Consider the following 17,190-nt stretch of genomic DNA (forward strand, 5'->3'; position numbering starts at 1 on the left):
GCTTGACTGTTTCAACCCCAAGCTATTCACCACAGCGTTGCTGTTCAGTCACTAAAGTATACATTGGTGGATGGGGGGCAAGGGTGGCCCAGTCGTCTAAGGCGCCGCGATTCGCTGTGCAGAGTTGCGTCCCTTGGGCACGCCAGAAACCTATGCTTGTGGGTTCGAATCCAGGTTCGCCCTGATTATGTTTCTAGGTTTGTCAGCACCATACCCGTGCTCGTGGGTTTCACCGAAGTGGTAAACGTCTGAGACCTGCATCACTTCGGGCTTTCCTCCCACATTAAGCTGACACGCCGCGATATAACCGGAATACTGTTTAAAGCAGCGATAAAAAACCCAACTCGATCACCCACTCACTCACTACATTGGCGGATGGAAACCAGTTGCCTGTTAGATACAGGGTCAATGGTAACCACATGACGGAAGATATCTTCAACCATTACTTCAAACCACTTGGTATTGGGTGTCACCGAAAACAGGGGTAGATCACGCTTAATGTAGCCAATATTTGGAGATACCATAATGTTCAAATCGGCGTTAAACCCAACACACTCACTCACTCCATTTCAGCCGGACTGTGTGAAGTCGACCACGCCGCTACTGGTACCCATGCCACTGCCACCACCTCAGCAACACCACAGACACTAACATGGATATGGGTATGAGCTGGGATTAGGCCAGAAGGTTATGGATACTCTCCTCAACAACGAATGATCCGAGATCTTCGCCAAAACACACCGCTTTGGACCAGCCATTAAAAAAGCCTTAACGATCCCCTGAAGGCGTATCATGGCGACCACAGCAGGCTGACAGCTTCATTTGTCTGCTGACTAGTCATTAGTCGAGTGTGGCACGTAAGGCGACTTCGAAACCAACCTGGGTCCCCTTCCACGAAGCGATCTTAGCACTACGACTACCGTAAAGCCAATGTTAAAACATCGGAGTTTCGATCGACATTGTGCTACGACGCTTTGTGGAACATATGGTGAAAATCGTTGAGGTATTCCTGTAATAACGTGTTGGTCAAATCGATTACTTTTGTTGTTGTTTTTTTGACGATGGTCCGTAAATTGTCGAGCGATTAATAAACATCAGTGATTGATATCATGAGCATCGATCCACGCAATTGAGATACGATGCATCAACCAGGTCCTGTTAGTCGCCTCTTACGACAAGCATGGGTAAAGTGAGTGAGTTAATATTCCTCGTCCATCGGCAGCATGGGTAAAGACCTATTGCTGAAGACCTATTCTAACCCGGATCTTCACGAGCCTAAATCGATTACCACAACCCTTTCTTCTACTACTACATATAAAGTTAGTTAACATAATATTTACATATATACTTTAGTACATATATGTTAATTGACACATGATATACAATTTAATATACAATGAATAGAGAACGCCCACGAAAATGCAGCGAATTTTGAAGCGCCAGTAAAAGGATCTCGACCGCCACGCTTCCATGGTGAAAGTTTACGGTAGACAACGAGTGAATGCGTTTTGCTCCTGACGTCATCGTTGATGGGAACAGGTATACAGTGCCTCCGCTCCATCAGTCAAGCTACAGCAGATGTGAACAGTGACGTCGACAAATAACATATGGCACAAGCCCATAAGCCTGGATGTATCAACGTTTACTCAATTACATGACCACACAATAGCAACACCTATTACCAGAAGTGGTATCATGTGTTCCATCTGCAGCCACACACAGTATACCGCCAGGATATACCTGCAGCCACACGTGGAATACCAGCAGGATATACCTGCTGCCACACATCGGCTACCGCCAGGATATACCTGCTGTCACACGTGGGATACCAGCAGGATATATCTGCTGCCACACATCGGATACCACCAGGATATACCTGCAGCCACACACGGTATACCCCCAGGATATACCTGCTGTCACACGTGGGATACCCCCAGGATATACCTGCAGCCACACATCGGATACCACCAGGATATACCTGCTGTCACACGTGGAATACCACCAGGATATACCTGCTGCCTCAAAGTGGGATACCAGCAGGATATACCGGCTGTCACACGTGGGATACCAGCAGGATATACCTACAGCCACACATTGGATACAACCAGGATATACCTGCTGTCACACGTGGAATACCAGCAGGATATAACAGCTGCCTCAACGTGGGATACCAGCAGGATATACCTGCTGTCATACCTGGGATACCATCAGGATATACCTGCAGCCACACATGCCAGGCAGGGTAACAACAAGTACTATCTTCAAATGTCCTTGTATAAATCGGCTGAAGATCGAACCACCGACCATCTCTCTCCACTGTACAACCGAGGCGTTCGCGCAGTTGGTAATATAAATGGCTGGTCAAAAAGTTCTAAGCCTGACTTACTTTCAACTATGGGCCATAACAAAGTGAACTAGACAATGTAGTACACTTTTTTAGTAGTTCATGGCAAGTGTATTTGGTCTGTTGAGGCTGTTTGTACAGCCAGTTGACCGTGATAGGGATCCAAATGAACACAGAAATGGAAAAGAACGAGTACCGAGCAGTCATCAAGATTTTGACTTAAGAGAAAAGTACTCCCAAAGAAATTCATGAGCGCATGTCACAAGTGAATGGGAATAAGTGCTATTCTATTCTACTGTTAAACGTTGGGCAGTATATGTATAAGGCTGGGAGACAAGCTTGATGATGACCCTAGGTCTGGACGTCCCTTAATATCTATCAATGAAGATTTATTATCAAAGGAGATGGAAAAACTTATACTGTCATACAGACGTATTACCATAGCTGAAGTTGAGGAAGACAGAGGTCTAAGCCTTAGATCCACTGAAACTTTATTCATGAAAATTTACAGATGAATAAGATATCTTCTCGTTGGGTGCCAAAGTTTCTAAATTTTGATCTTAAGGAAACAGAACTGACATTGCCAGCGAAAATGTAGAGCTAATTAAGGAGGATTTCGTCAAATTAAAAAAAAAGATCAGTAACGGGTGATGAAACTTTGGTCTACCACTGTGATCCCGAGTCAAAACGTCAATGCATGGAATAGAACAATTACACTTTTCCGGCACCAAAGAAATTCAAGTCTTCAAGATCAGTGAAGAAAGTTATGACTACTGTATTCTATGGATGCATATGGTGTGATCCTTGTTAGCAAGTCAACAGATGATTACCGGTGCATACTGTGTTGTTTGCTTCAACGCCTGAGAGATTCTATCAAAGAAAAGCGACAAAGAAATGCTGACTGTTTGAGTTCTACTATTTCATCTCTTGGGCACGTCAGAAACCTATGATTGCGGGCCCGATTATGTTTCTAGGTTTGTGAGCACCAAACCCGTGATCGTGGGTTTCACCCAAGTGATAAACGTCTGAGACCTGCATCACTTCGGGCTTTCCTCCCACATTAAGCTGACACGCCATGATATAACTGGAATACTGTTAAAAGCCGCGTTAAACCAAACTCACTCACTCACTCACTCACTCTACTACTCACACCTCTCGACTTCGTCACCCTCCATACTCGTCAGACCTGGCACCTCTTTTCCACAGTCCTGTTTCCTAAATTGAAAGAACACCTTCGTGGAAAGCGATATCAAGACAAAGATGACATCAAAGCTGGAGTGATAGCTTCATTATCGACATAAGAAGTGTATTGAAAAGATCAAGTTGAAAAAAAAACAGAAATTAAAAACGCTTTCACAATAGTTAGTTCTGTTTGTTAGGCTTTTTGACCAGCATAAAGCTAGGATCTCTTCACGTCAGAAACATGAGACGACATATATAGTATTCACAATACGATTACTTTGTGTTAATTATAGATCCCCAAAAGCCACCTCAAAGCTGATAAACCTGTCTTGAAAACGTCAGTGAGTTGGATTTAATTGTAGTATATGCGTGTCACGCTTTGGGACTTCAGGTTTGAATGAATATATGCCTCTATGTCAAAGTAACTTTGACTGACTCTCGGTGTTTAACAAGGTCATACAGTACGGCGGTTGCTTAATAGCTTCTCAAAGGTTATTCACCAGTGGGCATCACCCAATTATGTCCCTTAGAGTATTAACTACCCTTGGGTGGATGCACCGGCTTCGTTATGCTAAGTTACTTTACAGTTGTTGATTATGGGTGATATGTGTCCTGATGGTGGTCCATGTGATGTGTTGCCGATGGCTGTCAAGGTGGTGTGTTTGCTGATGGCTGTCAAGGTGATGTGTGTGCTGATGGTTGTCAAGGTGGTGTGTGTGCCGATGGCTGTCAATGTGGTGTGTTTGCTGATGGCTGTCAAGGTGGTGTGTGTGCCGATGGCTGTCAAGGTGGTGTGTTTGCCGATGGCTGTCAAGGTGATGTGTTTGCTGATGGCTGTCAAGGTGATGTGTGTGCCGATGGCTGTCAACGGGGTGTGTTTGCTGATGGCTGTCAAGGTGTTGTGTTTGCCGATGGCTGTCAAGGTGGTGTGTGTGCCGATGGCTGTCAAGGTGGTGTGTGTGCTGATGGTTGTCAAGGTGGTGTGTGTGCTGATGGTTGTCAAGGTGATGTGTGTGCTGATGGTTGTCAAGGTGGTGTGTGTGCTGATGGTTGTCAAGGTGGCGTCTGTCCTGATGGTTGTCAATGTGGTGTGTGCTGATGGCTGTCAAGGTGGTGTCTGTGCTGATGGTTGTCAAGGTTATGTGTGTGCTGATGGTTGTCAAGGTGGTGTGTGTGCTGATGGTTGTCAAGGTGATGCGTGTGCTTATGGTTGCCATGTGTTTCCCGATAGTTGTCAAAGTGGTGTGTTTGCCGATGGTTGTCAAGGTGGTGTGTGTGCTAATGGTTGTCAAGGTGATATGTGGTGGTCCATGTGATGTGTTGCCTGATGGTGGTCCATGTGATATGTTGCCTGATGGTGGTCCATGTGATGTCTTTGCTGATGGTGGTCCATGTGATGTGTGTCCTGATGGTGGTCCATGTGATGTGTGTCCTGATGGTGGTCCATGTGATGTGTGTGCTGATGGTGGTCCATGTGGCGTGTGTCCTGATGGTAGTCGATGTGATGTGTGTGCTTATGGGGGTCCATGTGTTGTGTGTCCTGATGGTTGTCAAGGTGATATGTGTGCTGATGGTTGTCAAGGTGATATGTGGTGGTCCATGTGATGTGTTGCCTGATGGTGGTCCATGTGATATGTTGCCTGATGGTGGTCCATGTGATGTCTTTGCTGATGGTGGTCCATGTGATGTGTGTCCTAATGGTGGTCCATGTGATGTGTGTCCTGATGGTGGTCCATGTGATGTGTGTGCTGATGGTGGTCCATGTGGCGTGTGTCCTGATGGTAGTCGATGTGATGTGTGTGCTGATGGTGGTCCATGTGTTGTGTGTCCTGATGGTTGTCAAGGTGATATTTGTGCTGATAGTTGTCAAGGTGATGTGGGTGCTAATGGTTGACAAGGTGCTAAGTGTGCTAATAATTGTCAAGGTGATGTGTGTCCTGATGGTTGTCAAGGTGATATGTGTGCTGATAGTTGTCAAGGTTATGTCTGTGCTGATAGTTGTCTATATGATGTGTGTGCTGATGGTTGTCAAGGTGATGTGTGTCCTGATGGTTGCCATATGACGTGTTTGCCGATGGTTGTTAAAGCGATGTGTGTGCTGATGGTTGTCAAGGTGATGTGTGTGCTGATGGTTGTCAAGGTGATGTGTGTGCTGATGGTTGTCAAGGTAATATGTGTGCTGATGGTTGTCAAGGTGATGTGTGTGCTGATTGTTGTCAAGGTAATATGTGTGCTGATGGTTGTCAAGGTAATATGTGGGCTGATGGTTGTCAAGGTGATATGTGTGCTGATGGTTGTCAAGGTGATCCGTGCCCTGATGGCGGGCCAAGTGATGTGTGTCCTGATGTTGATCTACGTGATCTGTGACCCGATGACAGCCCGTGTCAGGGTAGGGGCTATGCCATGACGGCTTCTCGTGTGTGGTCAAACTTTCGTCCTTGCAGTATCTCAATTCAGTGGAATAAATATATTTTGACAATACGTTGGCAGTATCAACCGTGGTAGAAGATACGGCCAGGCAATATATCATATGTGAAGAAACTTGCAAGTCCATGATAGCTGTGTGGTGGTTGGTATATCCTAGTGGTATCACATTGGAGGTAGCTGGTATATCAAAGCGGTATCACATGGGTGGAAGCTGATATATCAAAGTGGTTTCACATGGGTGGTAGCTGGTATATCCTAGTGGTATCACATGGGTGGTAGCTGGTATATCAAAGTGGTATCACATGGGTGGTAGCCGGTATATCAAAGTGGTATCACATGGGTGGTAGCCGGTATATCAAAGTGATATCACATGGGTGGTAGCTGGAATATCCGAATGGTATCACATGGGTGGTAGCTGGTATATCCGAGTGATATCACATGGGTGGTAGCTGGAATATCCAAGTGGTATCACATGGGTGGAAGCTGGTATGTCCGAGTGGTATCACATGAGTGAAAGCGGGTATATCCAAGTGGTATCACATGGGTGGAAGCTGGTATATCCAAGTGGTATCACATGTTTGGTAGCTGGTATATCCTCATGGTATCCTATGGTATGGCATGTATGTTTTCATATTTTTTTACATCAGCATCCCGGGTAGAATACACCCATATTGAACCATGCTTATTAAACCATGCTTGTCTCCCTGTAGACATTCCGGGTAGAATACACCCATATTGAACCATGCTTGTCTCCCTGTAGACGTTCCGGGTAGAATGCATCCCTATTAAACCATGCTTGTCTCCCTGTAGGCATTCCGGGTAGAATACATTCCAGAAACCATGCTTGTCTCCCTGTAGCTATTGCGAGATAAAATACATCCATATTAAACCATGCTTGTCTCCCCGTAGACCTTCAGGGTAGAATACATCCCTATAAAACAATCCTTGTCTCCCTGCAGCCATTCAGGGTACAATACACCCATATTGAATCACACTTGCTCTCTGTAGGCATTCCGGGTAGAATACACCAAGACTGAACCATGCTTGTCTCCCTGCAGGCATTCCGGGTAGAATACATCCCTATATCTAGAACCTTGCTTGTCTCCCTCAAGACGTTCCGGGTAGAATACATCCCTATTTAGAAATGCTTGTCTCTCTGTAGGCATTCCGGGTAGAATACACCCATATTGAACCATGCTTGTCTCCCTATAGACATTCCGGATAGAGTACATCCATATTGAACCATTCTTGTCTTCCTGTAGACCTTCCGGGTAGAATACATCCCTATAAAACCACGCTTGTCTCCTGTAGACATTCCGGATACAATTCACCCATATTGAACCATGATTTTCTCCCTGTAGATATTCCGGGTAGAATACACCCATATTGAACCATGTTTGTGTCTCTGTAGACATTCCGGGTAGAATACATCCCTATGAAACCATTCTTGTTCCCCTGTAGACATTCCGGGTAGAATACATCCCTATAAAACCATGCTTGTCTTCCTGTAGGCATTCCGGGTAGAATACACCCACATTTAGACATGCTTGTCTCTCTGTAGGAATTCCGGGTAGAATACACCCGTATTGAACCATGCTTGTCTCCCTGTAGACATTCCGGATAGAATACATCCATATTGAACCATTCTTGTCTTCCTGTAGACCTTCCGGGTAGAATACATCCCTATAAAACCACGCTTGTCTCCTGTAGACATTCCGGATACAATTCACCCATATTGAACCATGATTTTCTCCCTGTAGATATTCCGGGTAGAATACATCCATATTGAACCATTCTTGTGTTCCTGTAGACATTCCGGGTAGAATACATCCCTATGAAACCATTCTTGTTCCCCTGTAGACATTCCGGGTAGAATACATCCCTATAAAACCATGCTTGTCTTCCTGTAGGCATTCCGGGTAGAATACACCCATATTGAACCATGTTGGTCTCCCTGTAGGCACTCCGTGCAGAATACACCCGTATTGAACCACACTTGTCTCTCTGTAGACATTCAGGGTTGAATACATCCCTATAAAATCATGCTTGTCTCCCTGTAGACATTCAGGCTTGAATACATTCCTAAAACACAATGCGTGTCTCCCAATAGACATTCAGGGTTGAATACACCCATATTGAACCCTCCCTGTTTCCCTTTAGACATTGCGGGTTGAATACATCCCTATAAATCCATGCTTGTCTCCCTGTAGACATTCCGGGTAGAATACATCCTAAATTAACGCATACTTATCTATGGACAATCCGGGTAGAAAGCATCACCATATTTGTCACCTGTTTTGCATTTAAGGGTAACGCAATTTCCCCATTTCATTTTCTGAAGCTTCTAATGCTTCAAACCACCAGATCGAGTAATACCATTGCGATTATAACACAAGTTGAAACAAGAACACAGTGCACCTTGCAGCATATTCGCTGGTTTATTGATGTATGTGTGTCATGTAAGAGCTCAATATCACGTGATTTCGTGATGTATAAAACACCCGTTCATCTGACTGCCAGACAGTCAAGACGATCAAGCTGATTTTTGTGTTGTCATCGCTCGGTGTTTTATGTAAGTAGTTTTTTAGTGATTATAGAAAACCTTCAAAGTATAAATGTGTTTACAACTCACATTAAACAGACGGGTATATAAGTAGGCTACCAATGCAAGGTCACTATTACTTGTACGTTTCATGACAGAACTTGTATGAATGTGAGGACATATTCTCTTGTGGATGGGTCGAAAATAGCATAACATTATTGTTTTGTCTAAGAGGTGAGTATGTTTTTAAATTGGTAGTTTGTTAACTGAGATTGACAATGAAGGACCAACCCTGAAGTTTCAGAGGCTTTCAGAGGTGGACAAACCAAACAAAGTATATGTACAAATCAACGATTGTAGAGGACACTGCACACATTCTTATTTTGAAAGTGTCGATTAGGTCCAAACTGTTTTGGCTTTTAAAAGAGAAAGTAATTATCCCTGTAAGATGTTTAATCAGCACAGTTGCTTTATGGTAGCAGGATTTGCAAGTGCTGGGCTGAAGAAACGATAGGGACGCTACAGCATCCTCAGCAAAGTGCATACTGACAGATGGTTCGAAAATATTTCAAATACTCTATACTCTACACTATCCAGGAATATAAGTCTTGAATAATATGTAGTGTTTTATCAAAGTTAGCAAGTCGCAAGTACTTCATGATGTTTGCAAAATACAAGGATTTAAAAAGTAAGCTTACACAAATACCATTTTCATAATATATGCGTCTCGCTTGACTTAAGCCTCCTTCGAGATATAGAAGCTGCTTTCATAACGTCCTTGGACTGACATACTTGCTGAACAGCTCCTCTCCGCATCGCTTTCCCCATACAATATTTATGCATTTTCATTTTCCTATGTCAGTTTCTCTAAGCAGTAACATGTAATTATAAGAACACGCTCTGTATACGTGACCATAGGTATAAAGCCGCAGAGTGTTCCGAAGACGAAGCAGATAAACACACGTCGTTATGTGAGTGTGTGTCATACTGACAGAATGAGGTTCCACACAAAATTATAGACCTATAAAGTTGTTATTCGGATACAGATGACAGTTGTGGGTAAAAATGAAAAAAGGGATTATCATGAATATACTTAGTCCTGTTTCTACGGTGACCCATAAGGGACATGGAGTCTGTTTTTCAATATTTTTATATTTCACTTACTGTTATCGTAACCTTTTGCAAATTAACACGATTTGTCATACAAATATATAAATCATGTATAAAGTAGATATTGTATCGCTGAAAAGTAAAGTCAAAAACTAAAATGAAAATGTCAAAAACAAAAACGAAAAGGTCAAAAACTAAAATGCAAATGTCAAAAACAAAAAGGAAAATGTCAAAAACAAAAACGAAAATGTCAAAAACAAAAGCGAAAATGTTCACCACGGTGAAAATATTCCCACCGCCGTGAAAAGTATTCCCACCGCGTTGAAAATATTTCAACCGAGGTGGGAATATTATCACCGCGGTGGAAATAGTTTTCTGTATTTTCATTTGTTTTTGGTTTGACATTTCCATTTTAGTTTTTGACATTTTCGCTTCACATTTCAGAGATTCAATAGCTACTTGAAAGTACATTTTCCATGTTTTCGGTTGTTTTTATACATGGTTTATCACATCTTTGTATGACAAATTGTGATAAATTGCAATAATTTAAGGTTGCGATAAAAGTAAGTGAAATATAAAAATATTGAAAAACAGACTCCGTGTCCCTTATGGGCCACCGTATGTTTCCAAGCTTACTTAATTCTAAATACGAGATATCTACACTGTAACTCGCGATCGCAAATAACAATGAAGAGCAAGGCGTGGTGTATTTCACTATAAAACATTGTTCTATCGTGACGTCATTTCTGGAGATTCGAACATACGCTCGAAACTCGATGACGTAAATTGTACGAGGCTATTTGTGAGGGTAGTGAGTTGTTCGTCTTAGATGTAGCTTGGCACAACGCATATAAACGCAATAGCCGAACTATCGCATCCAAAAGTGGACGAGATTTGGCAACCTACAGTGGGAGAAAAGGTACAGATAAATGGCCGTCAGTTGTGTTGGTGTTTGTTGTGAGTGTATATTCAGGAAATACCAAACTTAACCTCCTGGTCACAAAATGGACTCGTCCGACATTGCCGAGGAATTGTATTCATCTTTCATCATTATTTAGATACTGGTAAATAGTTATAAACTTGTATATTTTATGAACATAATTAAAGATGAGACCTGTGAAGATCCAGGGTAGAATTATAGGTCTTCAGCAACCCATGTTTGCCATAAAAGGCGACTATGCGACTAGAGGCGACTAACGGGATCAGGTGGTCCGTCTCGCTGACTTGGTTTATGCATGTCATCGATCCCAATTGCGTGGATCGATGCTCATGATGTCAATCACTGGATTCTCTAGTCCAGACTCGATTATTTACAGACCGTCGTCATATAGCTGGAATATTGCTGAGTGCGGAGTTAAACAACAAACAAACATTAAAGATGTTGATATATCATATAAGAAATAAACGACTCTTGGCCTTGTTCGTCTTGCAATAAAACACTGCAGAGAGAATATTCCACTCGGGCTGCAGCCTCTCACTCGTCGTTTATTTCATAAATATTTTTTGGATATCATTGTGGTAGGTTGGGCAATTACGCTATATCGTTGCTTAATAACATATACGCTTCTGATAAGAAAATCACTATTAAACACTGACGAAGACATTCAAATAGACAAACATTCTGTTCATTGAAGCCTTAACGCATTTTAATGATGCGGTAGTTCTTAATTCAGTTCTATGTTTAGAATCACCTGAACTGTCAACAAGTGTAATTACCACGTTATGACGTGACCTAAATGGGAACTCTCTTGCAGTAAAGACACTATGGGAAAGGAAAAGACTCACATCAGTATCGTTGTGATCGGCCACGTGGACTCGGGGAAGTCCACAACCACTGGTCATCTCATCTACAAGTGTGGAGGGATTGACAAAAGGGCCATTGAGAAGTATGAGAAGGAAGCACAGGAGGTAGGATGCCTTAAACATTAATTTCACACAGGTCAAAGATGCAGGTACATTGGCCAATCTCATTAAAATCAGATCTTAGTTCCCGTTATTGCTAAACAAAGTACCTTGGCACGCCAGGAGATTTCGTGAAACAATTAAAACTGTTTATCATCCAAAACTGGCTCCCACTGGAGATATTGCTTGGATGAGATCTACACTGTAGATATCGCTGCAATGAAATTACTTAAGAATTGACCTTCACTTTGTGTGAGTTCATTGGAGTATGAACCTTCATAGAGTGAGGGCCAAACTGTATGAACGTCGGAGCTTGCGAGCTTACTAAGGTAAATTCATAGATTGCTGGAGACGGTCAATGTCGGCCTAGGCACGGATCGAGTCGATACTACGATAGTTTATATGTGCATTTCTTCGTTTCATTAGGATGGGCCGTAGCGAGGATATTCGTGAACAATCATGCAGTCACGCTCTCTGACATTTCTCAATGTATACTGAAACGCTGAGATCAAGAATAAAGGTTCTAAATGATCAGAAAGAACGCTTATGCATGTTTTCGTGCTAGGGAATTCCCAGAGGTTTCCCCAGGAATGTGGAAGTAGTCCGTCAGTGTTTACGTCATTTCAAGAACACGATCTCGTTAAAAACGTATGAACGTCAAATTGTGTCGTTCATACACTTATGAACGTCAATTTCGCGGTCATGTGACCGACCTCTCGTCCAATGGAAAAGCCGTATATCGTGTAAACTTCAAATTAAAAAATTATATCACAATGCTTTGCAGACCATTGTGACGTCACTGGTTACCATGACGTCACAATCAAATGACATCACAAATGGCTCTGCTACTGAAGCTGTTTGCAGTACTTTTTACACTGAAGACACTGCTACTGTCTACAAATTGAAAAAGTTGAAAGAATGATTTTGGATGATAAATAAAATCTCACCCTCGTGTCTTTTGATATCAAATATATCATCACTCCTTGATAAAAGTGGCAAAAATCCTTGGCAAGCCCCGGAATTTTTCCACTTTTATCAACTCGTGTTGATATATTTGATATCAAAAGACACTCGGTGAGATTCTCTATTTGTATACATTCCACTTCTGTAATATCAGGATGTGTATGCATTATGGACACAAACTATCTATGTGTTACGTTTGTAAACAGTGTATCAGTTAGATGCGAGGTTTTCACCAATAGAATGTTCCTGGTCGTGATTTCTTTAAAAACAGATTCACTCCCAGGAACATCAATGCCGGACACAACATTTATCTTATAAAATAACTTATCTAGTCTCCATCGCAGTCATTGTGACTCTATTCTGTCATATGTGTTCGGGTGCCTAATGCTAGATAATATAAAGTCTAGACATAAACTCAGCCATCAATACATTAAACATTTCTATCCAGTATATCGATATTATTCGCTACATTATCAACCAAACTAGTTGAGTTCTGTAGCTATACTCTGATGCAGATTGGCAAGGGGTCTTTCAAATATGCCTGGGTTTTGGACAAACTGAAAGCCGAGAGAGAAAGGGGTATCACTATCGATATTGCTCTGTGGAAGTTTGAGACAACTAAGTACCTTATCACCGTCATTGACGCTCCAGGACACAGAGACTTCATCAAGAACATGATCACTGGAACTTCCCAGGTAAGCGGGAGATCAGCGGGTACTTTGCATTTATAGCATTTATTAAGGAGTATGTAATGTTGTTCAATATATTATCCATGTCTTTGTAAAATGACTGGAAATGCATGAGATGACTACTAAAACAACCAGAGTTGGTCTACCATTGCTCGCAATCTGATTGGTCTAGTGGCGTAACCTTCCGGAGAGCGGAAGGTCCGGGGTTCAATTAAGACGTTAAAAGATGGTATTTGTTGTTACCCTGCCTGGCGCTCGGCATTAAGGGGCTACAACAAGGACTAGGAGGGAGAGGGTGGGAGAGAGAGGGAGAGAGCGAGAGAGAGGGAGGGAGAGGGAGGGGGAGAAAGGGGAGAGAGAGGGGGAGAGAGAGAGAGAGAGAGAGAGAGAGAGAGAGAGAGAGAGAGAGAGTTGGTGTTTTACCTGTGATGTTGTCCTTAACGTGACACAAGTCACCGTGATATCTCATGACATGTCACCTTACTGAAATCAATCGTCCGTCACCTTACTCCAATTACCTCGATTAACTATTCCAGGGAACCCTGATCCCTCGTCCTTCACCTAACTAAAGGTACCTCATATTTTCCATTATGCCTTTCTCTTTGCAGGCTGACTGTGCTGTTCTCATTGTGGCATCGGGAACAGGAGAGTTCGAAACTGGAATATCCAAAAATGGCCAGACAAGAGAACATGCTCTGCTTGCCTACACGCTGGGGGTAAAACAAATTATTGTTGGCGTGAATAAGATGGACACTACGGAACCACCCTTTTCTGAAAATAGGTTTCAGGAAATTGTCACCGAGGTTAAAGCCTACTTGAAAAAGGTTGGCTTTGACAATAAATCAGTGGCATTTGTTCCTATCTCTGGTTGGCATGGGGACAACATGCTTGAAGAAAGTAAAAACATGCCTTGGTATAAAGGTTGGTCCATCGAGAAACATGTTGGTAAAAAACATGTAAATGCTTCAGGAAAAACGCTTTTCGAAGCCCTCGATAGCATCATACCTCCCGAAAGACCGTTTACAAAACCTCTACGCCTCCCACTTCAAGACGTCTATAAGATTGGAGGTGAGTGTGTGCTGCATTCTTATTGCCATGGTTAAAACACCTGATGCCCGGGAGTCTTTTGTATCAAAAACGTCATATGTATACTTTCTAAAGGCATTTTATTCTATACTAATATTCTACAGAATGTGGGAGGCCAATGAGCATATTATCCTCATTATATTATTTTCATTTTAATTAGAATTGACATCACGCAATCAAGAGACGTTCCAAATGTTGTGGAAGTGATTGATAGAAGTAATGTTCCTTATGATCAAATGAGAGTTTGAACTTAAATTCAAACAATCAAAATCCCAAAATAAATCTATCAAACCCTTTCTGATTATATGTATCATTATCTCCAAATTAAATTCGAGGACATTTACGTTGTTTTTTTCGGTCAGGTATTGGAACTGTACCAGTGGGCAGAGTAGAAACAGGAATTCTGAAGCCTGGAATGATCGTTACGTTTGCCCCTGCTAACATCACAACAGAGGTAACACGTCTTCGGTACTTCTATAGTGCCGCTTCTTCTTGAGTATAAAAAGAATTTCTTTCATTAAGGTTTCAGATATGATTTGAGTTTCTACGTTTAATCTCTGGTGATATTTCAGGTCAAGTCAGTAGAGATGCACCATGAATCCCTGGCTGAGGCCTTACCTGGGGACAATGTCGGCTTCAACGTCAAGAACATCTCCGTCAAGGATATACGTCGAGGAAACGTAGCTGGTAATAGCAAGGACGACCCACCAGTCACAGCAGAGTGTTTCGAAGCTCAGGTAAATGGTAATCTAGGACTTCTATAATGTTGCTTTCTGAAACAAAGATATTTAATGTTTAAAAAGAAAAAAGTCAATATTATTGACACACCAAGACGTTCTTCCATCATAGTAGTGAGTGAGTGAGTGAGTATGGTTTTAGCAATATTCCAGCAATATCATGACGGGGGACACCAGAACATAGGCTTCACACATTGTATTCATGTGGGGAATCGAACCCGGATATTCGGCGTACCGACCGAACTCGTTAACCACTAGGCTACCCCACCCTTCCCCACATCATAGTAATGCATGCCTCGCCACATATTATACCACACCACACCACTTCACAGCAAATCACTACACACCCCATCATACAAGGTACACTATACAACATGTCCATCTTTTGTCGTTCTAAATTTATCGCATAAACTATCCTTCTTTACAGGTGATTGTTCTGAACCATCCCGGACAGATCACTGCTGGCTACTCCCCAGTGCTGGATTGCCACACAGCACACATCGCATGTAAGTTCGCGGAACTTAAAGAGAAAGTGGACCGTAGGAATGGCAAGAAGTTAGAAGACAAACCCAAGTTCTTGAAGTCTGGAGACGCTGCCATCATAAATCTGATACCATCCAAACCAATGTGCGTGGAGCCATTTGCCAAATTTGCTCCACTGGGCAGGTTTGCTGTCCGCGACATGCGACAGACGGTGGCCGTTGGAGTCATCAAGGAGGTGACCCAGAAGAAAGGAGGCCTTGGTAAAGTGACCAAAGCTGCCAAGAAAGCTCTATAGCGTGTACTGTTCCGATATAAATTGAGCAGATTTCCACTCAAATCTTAACTTATCACATCACTATAAGCAAATAGTACAGCATTTCTTCATCTGATGTATAAAGTGAGGAGTTTAGGAGGAGCAAAGACTCGCAAAGTAGTGTGTACTTGAGCTGATATACCTCTGTCTTAGCTAACCTATCACGCATTTAACACACGTGTTATAATTCCCATAAACCATTCAGATAGCTCTTTTTAAACAGTTTGAAGAATCAGGTTCTGAGGAGGCGAAGAATATACTAAAACTGGTGGCAGCTCAGGAAAACAATAATTTTCAACAGATTATTTTATAGTTATTTACATATTTTGGGAACAAATGTCTTCTTTCTATTCATTGATAATAAAAGTATTAGAACACTGCATTTGTTGCCTATTAGAAGTAAGTTTCTGATAGATTCATTTGAGATTAATTTGTTATAATACAAACATAGCAACAATGTGGTTTAGCAACAATGTGGTTTTTTCAATGAAAATGCTTCCCACTGCCTATTTATTTGCCAAAATTATACTGAGATTAGATCTGAAAGCTATTATTATGTTACGTCAACCTAGACTCTGTACATCATTTCTTCTCTATGAGCAAAATAATTGTCTAAACATGCACTCTTATTTATATCTCATCAACAACTGTTTATCTTTGATGTACCACATGTGACTTAGCTATTATTAATGTTACGTCAACCTGGACAAAGAAATGCTGCTGAATATCGTTGACTCGGTACATCATTTCTTCTCTAGAAGCAAAAGAATTGTCTAAGCATGCACTCTGATATATATCTCACCAACAACTGTTTATCTTTGATGTACCACATGTTACTTAATATCAAGTTTATACTACTGTATAATATATGTACTACTGCTGTTTGTTCGAACGTTCATGGGGAAGGATATTTATGTAGACTCTGCCTGTTTGTCAATCCCCTTTCACTGTACCAAGTGCAAATAAATATTGTTTAAAAAACAAAAACAATGTGTCATCCAAACGACATACAACATTGCCCTTAGTAATCAATGCATCAAGTATTGATGTCGGAATGAATAAACAAGTAGTGTATATTTGATTGTGTTTTATTTTTGCTGTAATCACTTTCTATATTCATAGTTTCCACTAATTGTTTACCCATTTCAAATTGGATATTCTTGTGGCAGTTTTTCTTGATCCATTCAGTCTATTGGCGAGAAGAAGAACACGCTAATGTTCGTATTAAGTATTTAAATATCCAAGTGAAAGTGTTGGAAACATACGCACTTAAGCTACCGGCGCAACATTGCAGTGGTGCGTGACGATTGTTTTTTATTGCTTGCAGTATCTACTTCTATCTATCTATCTAGATTGGAGATTTAACGTGCGCTTTCCGCATATGGAAATGTAAAACGATACGTCCCTCGTAT

At 41.8% G+C, this 17,190-nt stretch overlaps 1 protein-coding gene across 2 annotated transcripts in view; it reads left to right on the forward strand.

The window, feature by feature from the left end:
- The window catches only part of LOC139475905 (elongation factor 1-alpha-like), a 31,258-nt gene extending 14,422 nt beyond the window's left edge, over positions 1 to 16,836 (forward strand). Inside the window, exons 1-7 of one of the 2 annotated variants that reach the window (XM_071259125.1) lie at positions 8,410 to 8,525; positions 11,360 to 11,513; positions 12,986 to 13,165; positions 13,768 to 14,227; positions 14,608 to 14,699; positions 14,818 to 14,982; positions 15,410 to 16,836. In XM_071259125.1, coding sequence (XP_071115226.1) covers positions 11,370 to 11,513; positions 12,986 to 13,165; positions 13,768 to 14,227; positions 14,608 to 14,699; positions 14,818 to 14,982; positions 15,410 to 15,760 — 1,392 coding nt within the window. In that variant the 5' untranslated portion in view covers positions 8,410 to 8,525; positions 11,360 to 11,369 and the 3' untranslated portion in view covers positions 15,761 to 16,836. Of the gene's footprint in view, positions 1 to 8,409; positions 8,526 to 11,359; positions 11,514 to 12,985; positions 13,166 to 13,767; positions 14,228 to 14,607; positions 14,700 to 14,817; positions 14,983 to 15,409 lie in introns of those variants that run through there. The other variant, XM_071259131.1, reaches the window with a different exon arrangement.
- Positions 16,837 to 17,190: the final 354 nt, after the last annotated feature.

This window comes from Haliotis cracherodii, unplaced genomic scaffold (genome assembly GCF_022045235.1).
Source record: "Haliotis cracherodii isolate W230 unplaced genomic scaffold, xgHalCrac1.p SCAF_1, whole genome shotgun sequence".
In the NCBI taxonomy this organism is placed as follows: Eukaryota; Metazoa; Mollusca; class Gastropoda; order Lepetellida; family Haliotidae; genus Haliotis; species Haliotis cracherodii.